Source organism: Chionomys nivalis, chromosome 1 (assembly GCF_950005125.1).
Source record: "Chionomys nivalis chromosome 1, mChiNiv1.1, whole genome shotgun sequence".
Lineage (NCBI taxonomy): Eukaryota > Metazoa > Chordata > Mammalia > Rodentia > Cricetidae > Chionomys > Chionomys nivalis.
Genome location: NC_080086.1, coordinates 29,557,054 through 29,573,015, shown reverse-complemented (window position 1 = coordinate 29,573,015; position 15,962 = coordinate 29,557,054). Strand labels below are relative to the sequence as shown.

General features: G+C 50.5%; 1 protein-coding gene across 1 annotated transcript; it reads right to left on the bottom strand.

The window, feature by feature from the left end:
- Positions 1-1,231: 1,231 nt before the first annotated feature.
- Tmem121b (transmembrane protein 121B) lies at positions 1,232-6,599 on the bottom strand. The gene has a single exon (XM_057764472.1). It carries the CDS (start codon positions 6,345-6,347, stop codon positions 4,635-4,637), a length of 1,713 nt encoding a protein of 570 aa, XP_057620455.1. The 5' UTR covers positions 6,348-6,599; the 3' UTR covers positions 1,232-4,634.
- Between the last annotated feature and the right edge of the window lie 9,363 nt (positions 6,600-15,962).

Here is a 15,962-nt window from a genome sequence, read left to right as displayed (position 1 = left end):
GAGTCAGGGGATGGGATCTCTGTGAGTTCGAGGCCAGCCAAAAAAGAAAGAGAGAGAGAGAGAGAGAGAGAGAGAGAGAGAGAGAGAGAGAGAGAGAAAGAGAGAAAGGGAAAGGAAAGAAAAGGAAAAGAGATGATGAGCTAGCTCCAGGAAGGAATGGGATCGTTCACAGCCACAGCTAAGAAGAGGGAAGGGGGGGCTGGAGAGATGGCTCAGTGGTTAAGAGCATTGCCTGCTCTTCCAAAGGTCCTGAGTTCAATTCCCGGCAACCACATGGTGGCTCACAACCATCTGTAATGAGGTCTGGTGCCCTCTTCTGGCCTGCAGACATACATGCAGACAGAATATTGTATACATAATAAATAAATAAATAATTTTAAAAAAAAAGAGGGAAGGGGTCGGCCCCTTGCTGATCTGTGCTCTCATTTGCCTCCAGAGTCCTGTTGGTGACAACACACTGTGATCTGAGTAATACTGGCTGCCTCAACACTAAGAAAAATTCCTAGGGCTTAATTTTTTTGAGCTTCTATTTTTACTTTTGATTTTAGGTATGTGTATCTGCACACGGTTGTGCACATGAGCGCAACGCCCAAGGAGGGCAGAAAGAGTACGCAATCACCCAGGGCCAGAACTATAAAGAGCTGCCAGCGGCCCATGTGAGACTCTTTTGACCACGGAGCCACCTCTCCAGCTGAAAACCCAATGGTCTGCCTGAAACTTAGTAGTCTCCTTCCTGTCTGTTTGTTATTTAAACAATGACTTTACTTACACCAAAATTGTGCTTCTAGTTGAGGAAAGCGCAACATAATAGGAGAGAGGAGTTAAAGCTGGTTTCTCTCTGGGCACATCCCTGGAGTCCCACACACTTTGAGGACTGAGGCAGGAGGATCCCTCGAACTTAGGTGTTTGAACCATCCTGAGTAGTAGAGTAAGAACCTGTCTCAAACAAGGAGGTTCACCTCTCCCGCCTTCCACCCTGGTAAGCTACTCCCAGTGTGAAAGCAAGCCAGCACAACTGGGAAATTCCTCTGTGAACAAAAGAAAGCCCAATCAGACATTCCCAGGCCCAGGCCACAGTGCACTGCCAAATACTTGCAAAGGTGTGCCCATCACAGCGACACCAACCTACAAAACGATGACAAGTGTCAGAGTGACATTTTAGAATTCAGGGAGGAAATGAGGACAGGAATGGTCTTACACCACACAGGAAGCGTGTCACAAGTCTCGAGTTTTTTATTTTCAGAACAGAGTCTGGTTTTATTTTTAAAAAGAGGGAAAAAATGTGATAAATGCTAGCGAGGTGCCGCTTCTCTGTTTCTTCTGGGCTCGAGTTCCCAGCTCTGCTCCCCACACACCCGGGCCTGGCTCCCAGCATGTTGGACAGGAAAAGCCTTGGTTGAACAAAGCAGTGCATACCTGTTTCCTAGGGAGGCTGAAGTAAGAGGGCCCCCTGAGCCCCAAGATTCTAGGACAGCCTTGGGAACATAGTGAGACCCCACTCAAAGACATTTTAAAAGGGGGGTGCAAGTCTCTAGAGAGCGCAGTCTTTAGATTAAGACTCTGCATTAGAGATGCCGCCCAGGAGGCTCGCTAGCATTTGCGGCGCATGCTTGAGGCCCTGGGCTTACTCCCCAGCATTGCAAAGAAATTAACTCCTTTTTAGAAACAGGCACCATTCGGAACACAGGTAACAAGCCCTCCCCTTCCAGGCTCAAATGCTAGGGGCAGGCAGAGCTAAATTCTGAGCCCAGGCTTCTTTTCCATGATCCGTTCTTCTGGTCTAAGCCTTGGGACAGTGTACTGTCCTGGTCATGACACCTTGGGGACATCTCAAGTCTGATCCCTATCTACAGATACCCTAGAAAGCAAGAGAGGGGAAAAGGGCCTTAAGGGTCATGTGTGAATGGGACAGGGGAATGAGTGAGAAGACCCAAAATAAATACATCAGAAGGAAGGAGCCGGCCCCCTGAGCACAGAGTACTCAGAGAAGACATGTTGAAAAGGAGGCTGGAGAGGCGCTGGGCCCTCACTAGGGCCTCACAGTCCTGGCCTCTGTCCCATTGGCCATGTGCTCATGTCTCTTGATGTGCTAGGGAGATGGCAGCCTTCCATCCTAAATCCAGTGGCAGTCTCTCAGCAGCAGACAGCAGTCACACAGGAGAGGGATGGCTATCCAAAAGTAGAGAGAGGGTGGGTTGGGGGCCAGCCAGAGCCGGCCATGGCTCAGACATAATTTCTTTTCACAGTCATTGAAATTAGGTAGTGAGAAACACAACGAAACTGGAGAACAAATGCAGAAGAGTGTGAGTAGCTGCAGCCACAGCCAGGGCTCAGGCTCACTCAGGACTGCGAGTCCAATCAGAAGAGGAGTCATCCGGGGTGAGGAGGAAAGGCAGGTGTGTTGTGCAAAGCAGCCGGTCAGTCAGCACTGGCTGAGGGCGAGAGACCAGAGGCAAAGAACTCACGGACTGAAAACATCCTTTACATGGCCGCTCCGAGAGCTGGGCAGGCCCCCGAGAGGCAAGCAGGCCCCTCTTAGAGCCGGGCAGGCCCCCAAGAGCAGGGCAGGCCCCCGAAAGCTGGGGCTCTAGTCAAGTTCAGCCGCTCCTGTTTCCATCCACAGATATCCTCAGCCCACAGCCCCAGGCAGTTGAGGAAGAGCCCTTGGTTCTCAGAAGGTTTTAATAGAGCCAAAGGGGATGAAGAACTTGGGCCAGGTGGCTAGTTAGTAGTCAGTGACTTGGCACTTTGGGCCTACCCCTGTGCTGTGGGCTTCAGAGGTCAGCATCAATGGGCCCTGCAATGCCTGTCCCCCAACCTAGTCTGCCAACCTCCCTTCAGCTCCCTCAAGACCAGATGCAAGGCTGGAGGAGGACTGTCTTCAAGTCCACCCTGGTAGCTCATCTCAAGTCTGCTTCTAATGGCAGAACTATGCCCAGAGCTTTCAAATTTCAAACTCAAAGACTATCATCCTAGAAAGGTAACTGAAGCTGGGCGTGGTGGCGCACGCCTTTAATCCCAGCACTCGGGAGGCAGAGGCAGGCGGATCTCTGTGAATTAGATCAAGGCCAGCCTGGTCTACAAAGTGAGTTCCAGGACATCCAGGACTGTTGCACAGAGAAACCCTGTCTCGAAAGACAAAAAAAAAAGAAAAAAAGGAAGAGGGAGAGAAAGAGAGAAAGGAAGGAAGAAGGAAAGGTAACTGGGGCCTAGAAAGTGAAAAGAACATAGCATTCAAATCTAGCAAAGAACAGGCAGAACAGATCACAGTCCCTTGTCCAGGTTCATTACACCACACAAAACTCCCAAAACAAGAGGGGAGGGGAACCAAAATTCTTCAGGTTTCCCCCCACACACCCAATCCCACTGTGGGGATGATTATATCCTGACCTTGCTCCCTAGGCTTCTGACCCTTGACTCCCCTCAGAATACTTATCCTGCATTAGAGATTCCAAGGGTAACATCCCCTGTCAAGACTAGAGTAGCCAACCCTGACTTTCCTTGAAGGACAGCCCTAAGAAAAGCTTCACCATGAGGGTCCCGTGAGAGAAAGCTGGGCCAGGAGGGTCCCGCAGCAAGCCTTCTCCCTGAGGAGACCTGAGCAGAGGAGAGAAGAAAGGTCACCGCACTCTCTGCTCTATGCCAAGCTCTCCAAAAGAGCAGGTGGCATTCCGGAGGGTCCCTAAGAGGCCAGACCTCACACACCTTTGACCCAGTAAAGCAGGTGCTCTGAACCCAGTTCCAACCCAGCCAGTACCAACAGAGGAAGGATAAGAATTCTGGTGCCGAAGGAGGAACCGAGAGAGAGCGAGCCAATGGCTGATACTCCACAGACCCTGTAATATCTGGTACCAAACCCCAAAGGGATCCAGTGTCCATGTTGAATGCAACTTCTGAGTGGTTTTTGTTTTGTTTTCGCAAGCAGCATCAATGTGTGATGGGATGAAAGTCGAAAGCACAGAGGTAGAAATACACACTCACCAAAGAAAGGGCGTTGCTGGGTCCTCATAGCAGAGACCCTCTCCTCCCCAAGCTGAGAACAGGGGAGCAGGAGTAAGGACGACCCTGGGTGAGCTTCTCCCTTGGAGTGTGGCAACCGAACAACTCCTGGGCATCCTAGTCATAAATTCAGGCAGTAAAAGATGGGAGTGGCATGTGTGGGGGCAGCAAGGCCTCCCTAGATCACCTTCCCTTCCCACTGCAAGGGGCATGGGACAGACACCCAGAAAAACACCACACACATACACACACACACACACACGCACGCACACACACACGCACACACACACGCATGCACGCACGCACTCGCACACTTCATCTACCGAAGTCTACCATCCCTGCCTGAACACCCCCTTCCTCCACTTTCCCCCACAGAATGAAGGCAAGAAGAGCAGGTGGCACATTCATCCAGTCCCTTGTATGTCAGAACAGGCAAGACTTTGGAGAAGAACCATGGTGAACATGGACCCTCCTCCCTCACAATATATTGCTGGTCTCCCTCTAAATAGTCTCCACCCATAGGGTGCAGAAGAATTCGCTGGCCATCAGCCTTATCAACAGTGACCTCTTCTAAACACAGCTAAGGAGGCCGGGAACTCTCAAGCCAAGAACAGAGCCCCTGCCCTTCACCTTTTTCAGTTCTGAGAGGCCACAGCTAGAGTGTTGACATAGCCATGAGGACCCCCTTCATTTTCCAAGTGGCCCCGCTGGGACCCTCCCTGAGGTGGCGGTGGTGGAGGTGGTGGGGGTGCAGAGGGAGGAGCACCATAGCTGCTTCTGGCCCGACTTGGGGAAACCCAACTCCCTCGGTCCCAGCAGCCCTCCAAGGCCTCCAGGCCACGGCAGCCAAGGAAAAAGAGGTTTTTGAGCATGAAGATGGACAGCGGCTGTTGGTAGCTCACGACCAAGAGGCTGCGCAGCGCCAGTAAGGGCACGTCCACCAGGCAGCCGCCCAGCAAGCGCAAAAGGCGGCTGCAGCTTCCAGGCCCGGAGGCCTGACCCCAGGACGGAGCTGCTGCGGTGGTGTTCAGCTCATACAGCCAGAGCACTGGGGAGGCAAGCGTGAGGAAGTAGACGGCGATGAGCAGGTAGCGCAGGTGCGCGGGAAGCGGCACACGGCCGTCCAGCATCAGCTCCACCAGCGTGAAGCTGTCCAGCAGGTCCAGACACGTGCCCAGGAAGCAGCCTGCAGCGCGATGCTGCTGTGGCTGCAGGAGCAAGGGACCTGCCGAGCCCGGGGGCGCGCCCGCCTCGCTGATGGCACGCACCAGGCTGTAGAGCAGCGGCACGGACAGAGCCATGGTGAGGCGGAAGCCCGTGCTGCCAAAGGGCGCTCGCAGCTCAATAAGGTCCAGGATAGACGTTCCCAGGATGAGCACAACCTTGGGAGTGAAGGCGATGGAGTAGATGAGCCAGGCCAGGTAAGCAAAGGCGAACTCGCCCACCGCCCCGGCCGGCCCTGGCCCGGCCCCCGAGCCTCCTCGGCCCCCGCGAGCCTTAGCCCCGGCCCCCGCGGACGCTGCAGTCGGTAGGTGCAGAGGCGGCGCCGAGTGGTGGTGGAGCTGATGGTGGTTGTGCGCGCTGCTTGCTGGACCGCCCCGACGGCCCCGGCTGTTCTTGGCAAAGAAGATGGCCCAGCCCACCACCACCACCAGGTCAGTGGCGATCCAAGAGCACCAGTACAGGTCGGTGACCGCGATGAGGTACAGGTCCAGCAAACCACCCTGAGCCAGCAGCAGCACCACAGACAGCGCCTGGTAGCCCCAGCGGCATCCCGGGCTCGGCAGGCAGCCGTGGCGCCGACCCCTGCGGCCGGGCCGGGAGGGGCGGCCGCAGCAGCAACAACAGCAGGAGCAGCAGGAGGCACCGCCGCCCGTCCCGGTGCCGCCTGCGCCCGCCGCTGAGCGGCTCCCGGGGCCCCCGACGGCCCCGGTTGCGGCGCCCGCGACAAAGTCCACGGCGGTCATGCTGCAGGAGGAGGTGGGCGTGGAAGTGGAGGAGGCGGTGGCGGGCGCGGTGGCGGAGACCGGGGCGCCCCCCTGAGCTGGGGGCCCCGGGAGCGCAGCGGCGGCGGCGGGCACCAGTGGCTTGCTGATGCTAATACTCTCGTCGTCGTCCTCTCGCTCCGCGCCTGTGCTGCTGCTTGGGGAGCCGCCGCCCCCGCCGCGTCTGCCGCCGCCCCCACCGCGGCTGGTGCTGGTGCTGGTGCTGCTGTCGCCCGAGCCTCTCCGGCCGCGGGAGGAACCCCCCCGGAGGAAGAGGGGCTGCAGCCGGGCGGCGGCGGGGGGCAGCGGGAAAGAGGCGGGCGCGGACGAGAGCGCGCGAGGGTGGCCCAGCGCCGGGTGCATTGTCCTCGGAGGGGCTCCCGGGGCTGCTGGGCCGCTCTCTCCCCCGCCAACCTCGGGCTGACGAGGCGGCCGTGGGGAGCCGGGGCCAGTCGCTGCCGCCTCCTTCCCAGCTGCTGGAACTCGCACCCGGGTCGGGTGGCCGCGAGATCCGGACTGGAGCGGCCGGACTGGGCGTATGGAGCCGCGGGTGGCTTGCGAGGCGGGGGTGCGAGAGGGGAGCCCGGGAGCCAAGCGGACCGCCGGGACTCTCGGAGAGGCGGGGGCGGAGGCGGGGAGCGAGCCCAGCAGGCAGAAGAAGGAGCTGGCAGCGGGGAAACCAGGACTGGATTCAAGGGGGAGAGGAGGCGAGAATAGAGGAGAAAGCCTGGCTGGCTGGATCAGCAGGATGGAAAGGAGAGGGAACTAAGAGCTCAGTGGGGCAGGGTGTAAGTAACCTGAAGGGCTAGGTGGCCTTGGTCTCAGTGTAGACCACACCTTCGTGCCTCCGAGCACCTTGCTCTTTTCTGCCCCAAGTCTGCACAGTGCCTATAGGAGGAAGCGGCGTGCCAACTTTCCCGCTCTCTGCGCCACCGGCCACTTGGTATCTCCTCCCTTTAACGCCCTGAGAACTCAAAAGGAGCAATTTAAAAGGAAGAATAAAAGAGATCCAGAAGGTGATCAGGATGATGTGTCTCCATTGGTAGTGATCTTGCCTTGCATACATTAAGTCCTGGGTTCCATCCCCAGCACCAAAATAAATAAATAGATAAATACCCAAAGTTCAGAAAGAGCAATCCCGAACAAATATTGTCTATTTACACATCCAACACTGTGTCTTCTCTCCCCGGTGAGATCTCAGTTTCCAGTAGCGGGGAAAGCTCTCTGAATACAATTGCTGAGAAGAGCGCCTAGGAAAGGGGGCTGCACTGAGTAGCTCTGGAGTTAGGGGAGGCCAGAGCCAAGGCATGAAGCAGATCTGGAGACTGCCATGGGTGGGGATGGTTCAGAGAGTAGCCTTTGCTTACTTAGCCAGGAGCATCTTTGGTACTCTCAAAGATTTTTACCTAGCATAGATGAAGTGCTGGGTTCCTCCCCAACACCCCATAAAACTAGACATGGTAGCCCACATATGTGACTCCAGGTCTGAGGAGATGGAGCAGAAGAATCAGGAGTTCAAGGTCATCCTCAACCACGTAGCAAGTTTGAGGCCATCTTGGGTTACACGAGACCCTGCCACAAAAAACAAACAAGTTAAGGCAGGAGTTGAAATAACAGGGAACTGCCGGGCGGTGGTGGCGCACGCCTTTAATCCCAGCACTTGGGAGGCAGAGGCAGGCGGATCTCTGTGAGTTCGAGACCAGCCTGGTCTACAAGAGCTAGTTCCAGGCCAGGCTCCAAAAACCACAGAGAAACCCTGTCTCGAAAAACCAAAATAAATAAATAAATAAATAAATAAATAAATAAATAAAATAACAGGGAACTATGTTTAGCAAAGAAGGGAAAAGGGTCTTTAGAGGTGTGGAGTGCATACAAAACAGACTCCAGCTAGGTCTGGCCTCACAGGCCAGCTCCTCCATAAGCCACTCAGGAAGCTGAACCAGGAGCATTCTAAGTTCAAGGCCAGCCTGGACAATTCCATGGGCTGAGTCTGCCCAGAGGCTGGACCTCCAGGTAGGACCCCTGTTTTTAGGGGTAGGGGAGGAAAAAAAACTACTATATAATTTGAGGCTCAAGAAGGTTCCACTCCCAGCCCAAAGGCTTGCTGGTACCTTACTCCCTGTCTTCCTCAAAGTTGCTGCCACAATTGTCTGCCTGGGGGGTGGGGAGACACCATCATGTTGGTGGCCACAGCCTTGCCCTTAAATCTGCCTCTTAGAAAAATCTGGAGCTATAGAGATGGCTTAGTGGTTCACCTGCTGATTTTGTAAAGGACCCAGATTCAGTTCCCAGCACAAGCCTGGCTGCTCACAACCCTCTGTGACTCCAGGTCTAGGGAATCTGGCGCCGTCTTCTGACTTCTGCTGGTACCAGGCATGCACGTGCTACACAGATGTACATGTAAACAAAACACTCATAAAGTAAAATAAATCTTACTCAGAAAGTAAATTAAAAAACCAAAAAAAATTCTACTTTTATTTTTCAAGACAGTGTTTCTCTGTATAGCCCTGGCTGTTCTGGAACTCTATCTCTCTGTAGATCAGACTGGCCTTGAACTCACAGAGATCCTCCTGCCTCTTCCTCCCAAGTACTGGGATTAACAGAATGCACCACAACCTGTGAAAAATGAAATTTCAAAGAAGAACCTGCCTCAGCTATGCCTACTTTGTCTGGCTTCTTAGAGAATGGTCTAGACAAATCCAAGACACACATATAATTTGGAATTTATGATTTGTGCAATCTTACTATCCCTCACCCTGGCTCAGACAACCTTTGCCCAAATGTCCAGAAGGCAGAGCAGGTGGAAGTGCGGGAACCCACAGCCCCAGCTTCATCACACAGCCTGTGGCAGCTGAGGCCAGTTAGTTCACCTCTCTGTGCTGTGGGATAATGCTCTCGTACCCTGTAAAGACTTGTCATTCGTGTTGGTTTAATAAAACACTTATTGGCCAGTAGCCAGGCAGGAAGTATAGGTGGGGCGACCAGACAGGAAGAGGTGGGGCAACCAGACTAGGAGAATTCTTGGAAGAGGAAAGGTAGAGATGCAGTCACAAGCCAGATGCAGAGGAAGCAAGATGAGAAAGGCTTATTGAGAAAAGGTATCAAGCCATATGGCTAACCATAAATAAGAATTATGGGTTAATTTAAGTTGTAAGAGCAAATTAGCAATAAGTCTGAGCAATAGGCCAAACAGTTTGTAGTTAATATGAGCCTCTGTGTGTTTCTTTGATGATGGAGGAATTACTTTTATTTAATAAAGAAACTGCCTTGGCCCATTTATAGGCCAGCCCTTAGGTGGGTGGAGTAAACAGAACAGAATGCTGGGAGAAAGAAGCCGAGTGAGGAGTCGCCATGATTCTCCTACTCCAGACAAACACAGGTTAAGATCTTCCCTGGTAAGCCAGCTCGTTGTGCTACACAGAATATTAGAAATGGGTTAGATCAATATGTAAGAGCTAGCCAATAACAGACTGGAACTAATGGGCCAGGCAGTGATTAAAAGAATACAGTTTCCGTGTAATTATTTCGGGTAAAGCTAGCCGGGTGGCGGTGGGAAGCAGCCCCGCCGCTCCTATTACAACAGAGTGGCGCCCAGCGTGATAATGAACTCCACGTAAAACCTGAGAGGGCTTAAAAAGGAGAGAGAGAGAATTTAAGAAAGCGTTTTGCTGTTTGTGGGTTGCGTGCCGCAAAGAAATTGTCCTGACTCAGCAGCAGGAAAAAACTGGCTGTTTTAAAATGCCGGCTTTCTGGGCTGTGCCGCCATTGCGATCTCTGTCTGGCTCCTGCGGGAGACAGAGCTTTTAAATGGATCATTTGGAGTAAAGTGCTACGATTTGTTTGATGGCAACTAGACTCACTGTGTGCCTAAAAGGAAGTCATTTTGTGCTGCGGCTCAGAGGCACAAGCAGCTCCACCATGCTACTGGTGCAATGTGCAAGAATCAGAGGCACGAGCGGCTCCGCCATGTTGGACTGGGCAGGGCAAGCAAGCAGTACCTGTTTTTGACCTAGGAATGTCACAGCTTAGATTCTTAAGCGCTTAGCGATTTAAAAGCACAAAACAAAGTGCTCCTGGATAGTAAAAAAATTACAGATTCACAATAGAACTGATTCAGACACTGTTGGATAAATGTACGTAGGCTTGAGAGAGAAAAATATATATATAAAGAATAAAGTTAATGTCTTAAAAAAAGATAAAGTCTTTAAAGAGACAGAGTACAGATAGTTATAGATTAAAAGAAATAAAGAAAAATAAGCCACGTAAAAATGGAAAATTCACAGAGAGTCTGGATTCTTTGTATTATTGTGTTTTCTTTAAAATTTTTGACTGTGAAGGAGCTAAGTGCAGAGAGACATTTCATTATATGGGCTGCCAAGCTAAACCAGAATGGATACAAGGGTATTATGATTTCAGAATATGGGTCTAAGGATATGATGCTTTGGAGAGGGTCTTCTTTTGTTTTCACAGAGGATGCGACCCTGTGGATTTCGTCTATCCCAATATGGTATGATAGACCACGCCCTCCTGAAAGGTTGCTATGAACACCTTCAGAAAATTACTTCACTCAACTGCCAACTGAGATGACCCTGGCACACAGGTTACACCATAAAAGATCTAAATAACAACACCCCCATTCAGCAGGAAGCAGTTTGGAGAGAAAAAACTGCGCCCATGTTCCCAAATATGGTTTATAAATGTTCTTTTACATTTAAAGGGGGATATGATATAGATATAAATAATTTGCATTGGTATGGATTATAAGGTCAATTTTGTTATATGTATATGTATTTCTGATCTTGATTAAGATATTGTGATTGTGTAGTTCATTTAAAAATATAATGTATAATTAGGAAATATAGGTTGCTAATGGATAATCATCGATAATAGTAAAGCTTGTAGTCGTGCTAGTTAGATTTTCTAGATGAGCATAGATATATTTCAGTTAGATAGGCATTCTTCATATCTTTCAAAGGCTACAGAATATGGCATTTAAATGTTTTAATAACTTAGGACTGTTATAGTGAGATACGTCTGCTCCTGGCAGTACCAATCTACTTCAAGAAGAAGATGGGCATCGAAGAGGCTTCTTATGGAGTTGGTTAGCCATTTGGGCAAAAAACTGCTCTTGCATGGACTGTTGCATAAACTGGACACAGAGAACCCACAGAGAGAGGACTGCTGAACTTGCCTAAAGGTGAGATGGTCTTTCGGGGTTCCTGACTCATAAAAGAGTCTGCAAGACATTCTGCAGGACACAGCAAAAAGTGACTGAACTGTCTTTGGAATTTCCTGCTTGATAAAAATGCCTGCTGGATACTATGGGCCTGAAGGTTGAAGATGGATGCCCCAACAGTACAAAAGAACTTTGGGTGACTGTCCAGGCAGTGAGATGTCTCTGTCATTTCTAGAGTTTTGGATCTCTTGTTTGCTTAGGTAATATTATATCCTTCTGGAGTCTTTGATGGAGTTGAAAAATTGTTAGTTATAGTTATAGTTTTCCTTAGTTATAATAAAAGATAAAATAGATATAAATATTGTAACTGTAATTCTTGTTTGATAACTGTTTTGTTATATGTAATTTTACTATGTTAAAGTTAACGCCTTTCTTTTTTGTTTAAACAAAAAAAGGGGAAATGATGGAGGAATTACTTTCATTTAATAAAGAAACTGCCTTGACCCATTTATAGGCCAGCCCTTAGGTGGGTGGAGTAAACAGAACAGAATGCTGGGAGAAAGAAGCCGAGTGAGGAGTCGCCATGATTCTCCTACTCCAGACAAACGCAGGTTAAGATCTTCCCTGGTAAGCCAGCTCGTTGTGCTACACAGAATATTAGAAATGGGTTAGATCAATATGTAAGAGCTAGCCAATAACAGACTGGAACTAATGGGCCAGGCAGTGATTAAAAGAATACAGTTTCCGTGTAATTATTTCGGGGCATAACCTAGCCATGCGGGCGGCCGGGTGCCGGGGACGCAGCCCTGCCGCTCCTATTACAACACTTTGAGGCTGAATGGCTGCAGGACTGGGTGGGATAGAAACTTCTATCTACAACTCTGAGCTTCACACTGATCTGTACAAAGTGACCAGTGCTGACTTTAAGGAAATTTTGTGTTGAGAGATTGTGTGTGCAGCTTAGCCTAGTGCTGGCTCGGAGTGCAGATTCTGTTAAAGAAGCTGGTGTTCTTTAACCTCAGTCTACACCTCAGTCTCCCAGGGGGCACCTGCTCATAGCATGGTGGCTGTCATCTGAGCCAGGCTCTTTCTCAGGCCTGCAGTCAGGGGTCTGCTCCCCTAAATCTTTATACTTTAGCAAGTACTAGGGAGTATATCCTTAGTCTTGAAAAACAAAACAAAACGACAACAACAACAAAGTACTGGTCCTTTTTTTTTTTTTTTTTTTTTTTTTTTTTTTTTTTTTGAGACAGGGTTTCTCTGTGCAACAGTCCTAGCTGTCCTGGAACTTGCTTTGTAGACCAGGCTGGCCTCAAACTTACAGAGATTCGCCTGCCTCTACCTTCTGTGTGCCAGGATTAAAGGCGTGCACCACCACTGCCCAGCAAAACACTGGTTCTAAATCGGCCTTCATAAGCCTTATGGTATGGGGGTGCCCACCGTGCCCCCTGGTGCCAAGGCCACTCACTTGGGGCAGGGGGGAAATGACAGCTTCAAAGCTGCAGTCTCCGCTTGCTCACATCCAGGTCCAGCAGTTGTCTGGGTAAAAAGGGAGCTGGGGAACGGCCAGGTTCTGATGGGAGCGATCATAGCTGGTTTCCTAGTCTTCCCCAGAGAAAGCTGGCCTGAGATCCTTCTTAAGCCAGTGGAGTGGACAAGAAGAGCTGACGACAGCATGAGCGATGAGCGCCGGGACTCCTGAGAACCCCGTCCCTGTCCCCGTCTGCAGAGCCACAGTCAGGACGACCTTCACTCACCAGGGCCGGATCTGAGAACCCCGTCCCGTCTGCAGAGCCACAGTCAGGATGACCTTCACTCACCAGGGCCGGATCATTTTATTTAACTATCTTTTGAAGTGTACTATCATCCAATGGGATGAACTTTCCCTTTATTTCATCATTATTGACTTATTTTATGTATACAGGTGTTTTGTCTGCGTGTATCTCTCAGTACCACCTGTGTGCCTGGTGCCCGCAGAGGCCAGAAGAGTTGGATTCCATGGGGCCGGAGTTAGAGCTGGTCACGAGCCATTGCTTGGATGATGGGAATCGAGTATGGAAACAGCCGCCAGTATTCTTAATTAATGAACCGTCTCTCCAGCTGCTAGACAGAGTTAATTTCCTGTAGACCCCAGACCCCGAGTAACAAGAACACCAACATTCAGGCTAAGCCAGCATAACTATGGAATAAGTTAGTGGCCAGAGGACCGGGGCATCTCTCCTCTCTTGGGATTGGATAATTTCCAGCGTTCTCTACCCCGCCCCCACAGGGTGGGGATGGGGATGAGTTAACTACAAACATCTCAGAAGGATCTAAAAAAGAAAAGAAACAGTCACAGAGCCCCTTACAGGCCCCTGGGGTGGGGGGAGGGGTCTGTGCTGGGCGCCTTCCACATAGCACCTGGAAACGAAACACACAAACTCAACTTACCCAAGTCATATTACTATTGAAGAAGTGCAGACTAACTAGGGTTCTGCCTGTCAGCCTGGCTCCCACTCTCTTCATAAACTCGGATGTCAGCGGCTCACAGACATTGGAGGAAGGGTCAGTTAAAGCATTTCCCTAAGCGCGCCTCATTGGGACAGTAGACACTAGATAAAATTCCTCTGGCAACCCAACGCCTGAACTACAAAGCTCATGGCCTTCCTGAGAAACAAGAGGCAAACCAGCAGGAAGAAGTGGCCTTGTCCAGCTCAGCACTGGATGTTGAAATAGGAGCAGTGGGCTGTGTTCCGCCCGGCTCTCAGCCGCCTGGCTAGCTTATGCCCCGAAATAACAACACACAAATTGTATTCTTTTAAACACTGCTTGTATTCTTTTAAACACTGCTTGGCCCATTAGCTCTAGCCTCTTATTGGCTAGCTCTTACATATTGATCTAACCCATTTCTAATATTCTGTGTAGCACCACGAGCTGGCTTACCAGGAAAGATCTTAACCTGCGTCTGTCTGGAGTGGGAGAATCATGGCGACTGCCTGACTCAACTTCTTTCTCCCAGCATTCTGTTCTGTTTACTCCACCTATCTAAATTCTACCCTATCAGAGGGCCAAGCAGTTTCTTTATTAATTAACCAATGAAATTAACAGACAGATACAAGACCCACCTCCATCAACTGGAGGAAAGGGGGGGGGGTGGCGAGGATGCCTTTGCTTGCATTGACCTGGGCCCTGTTCCCATCTGATCCAGTCTCTGCTTGGAGTAACTGCCTCTCACCTTTAGAGCAACAATAGAAGCCAGGTTCAAAGGGAGCTGCCAGAGCATGTGAGGAGCCCACAGAGGTCCCCAGTGTGAGAACGAGATGAGAAAAGACAGTGGAGTTCACTGGCTCTCAGTCGCAATGAGCATACACTGCACTCAAAAGAGCAAGCCTAGCAGGAGAGAGACCAAAGCGGGAGCCAGCTTGTGAAGACTCCGCTCATGAGGACTTGAAGCCTCAGAGCTACTCCGCCCTCTCAGAGAACAGACGCTGCACCTCCCCAGAATGCAGAGCTCTTCTAGAGTTCGGGGTGTACCCTGAGCTACCCAGTGATGCTATCACCCACAGATGTACCCGTGCATCGGCCCATGAACCAGATGCTGAGGTTCAACAGGTTTTCTATGAAAAGTGGAAGCAAGTTTCTCATAGAAGGCAGGCAAGCTGCTACGCACCACCTCCTGAGTGCTGGGATTAAAGACTACGCACCACCTCCTGAGTGCTGGGATTAAAGACTACGCACCGCCTCCTGAGTGCTGGGATTAAAGACTACGCACCGCCTCCTGAGTGCTGGGATTAAAGACTACGCTCTGCCTCCTGAGTGCTGGGACTAAAGACTACGCTCTGCCTCCTGAGTGCTGGGATTAAAGACTACGCTCTGCCTCCTGAGTGCTGGGGTTAAAGACTACGCACCGCCTCCTGAGTGCTGGGATTAAAGACTACGCACTGCCTCCTGAGTGCTGGAATTAAAGGTTTGCGCCACCACTGCCCAGCATAGTACAGCAACACTTTAATGTATAATTAATCTAATGAGAAGGCGAGGCATATTTTTGTTTTGAGACAGGACCTCACTTTGTACCCCTGGCTATCCTGGAATGCGTTATATAAACGAGGTTAGCCTTTAACTCACAGAGATCTGCCTGCTTCTGTGTCCCGAGTGCTAGAATTAAAGGTGTGCACCACCACCGCCCAGTGACAGATTCAATTCTTGTGTAGCCCAGGGTGGCATTGAACTAACAGAGATCCCTCTGCCTCTGTCTCCCGAGTACTGGGATTAAAAGTGTGTGCCACCACTCCCTGGCCTCTAGTGGCTTAGCTCTGTACTCTGATCTTCAGGCAAGCTTTATTTGTTACAGAACAAACAAAATATCCCCACAGCATATAAAAACAAAATCACCAGGGAAACATTTTCTGTACACTGGAAGAAAGCAGTCAATAGAAACTGGTTATGAGGAAGCCCAAGTACTAATTAAAAGAATAAAACCGCTACTTTAAATGTTTTAAGAATTGTGCCAGGCAAGGTGGCTCATGTCTTTAATCCCAGCACTCGGGAAGCAGAGGCAGGCAGATCTCTGTGAGCTCAAGGACAGCCTGGTCTACAAAGTGAGTTTCAGGACAGCTAGGGCTGTTATACAAAACCAAAAAGAAAAAAAAAAGTTTAAAAAAAATCATTTCTGAAATTAAAGCATGAGAACAATTTTTTCATCACTGGAACAGTTAGGGAAGAATTGGGAGGTGTGGCTTTGTTGGAGAATGTGTGTTTTTGAGGTTTCAAAACACTTGAGCAGGGGCTGGAGAGATGGCTCAGCAGTTATGAGCACTGGGTGC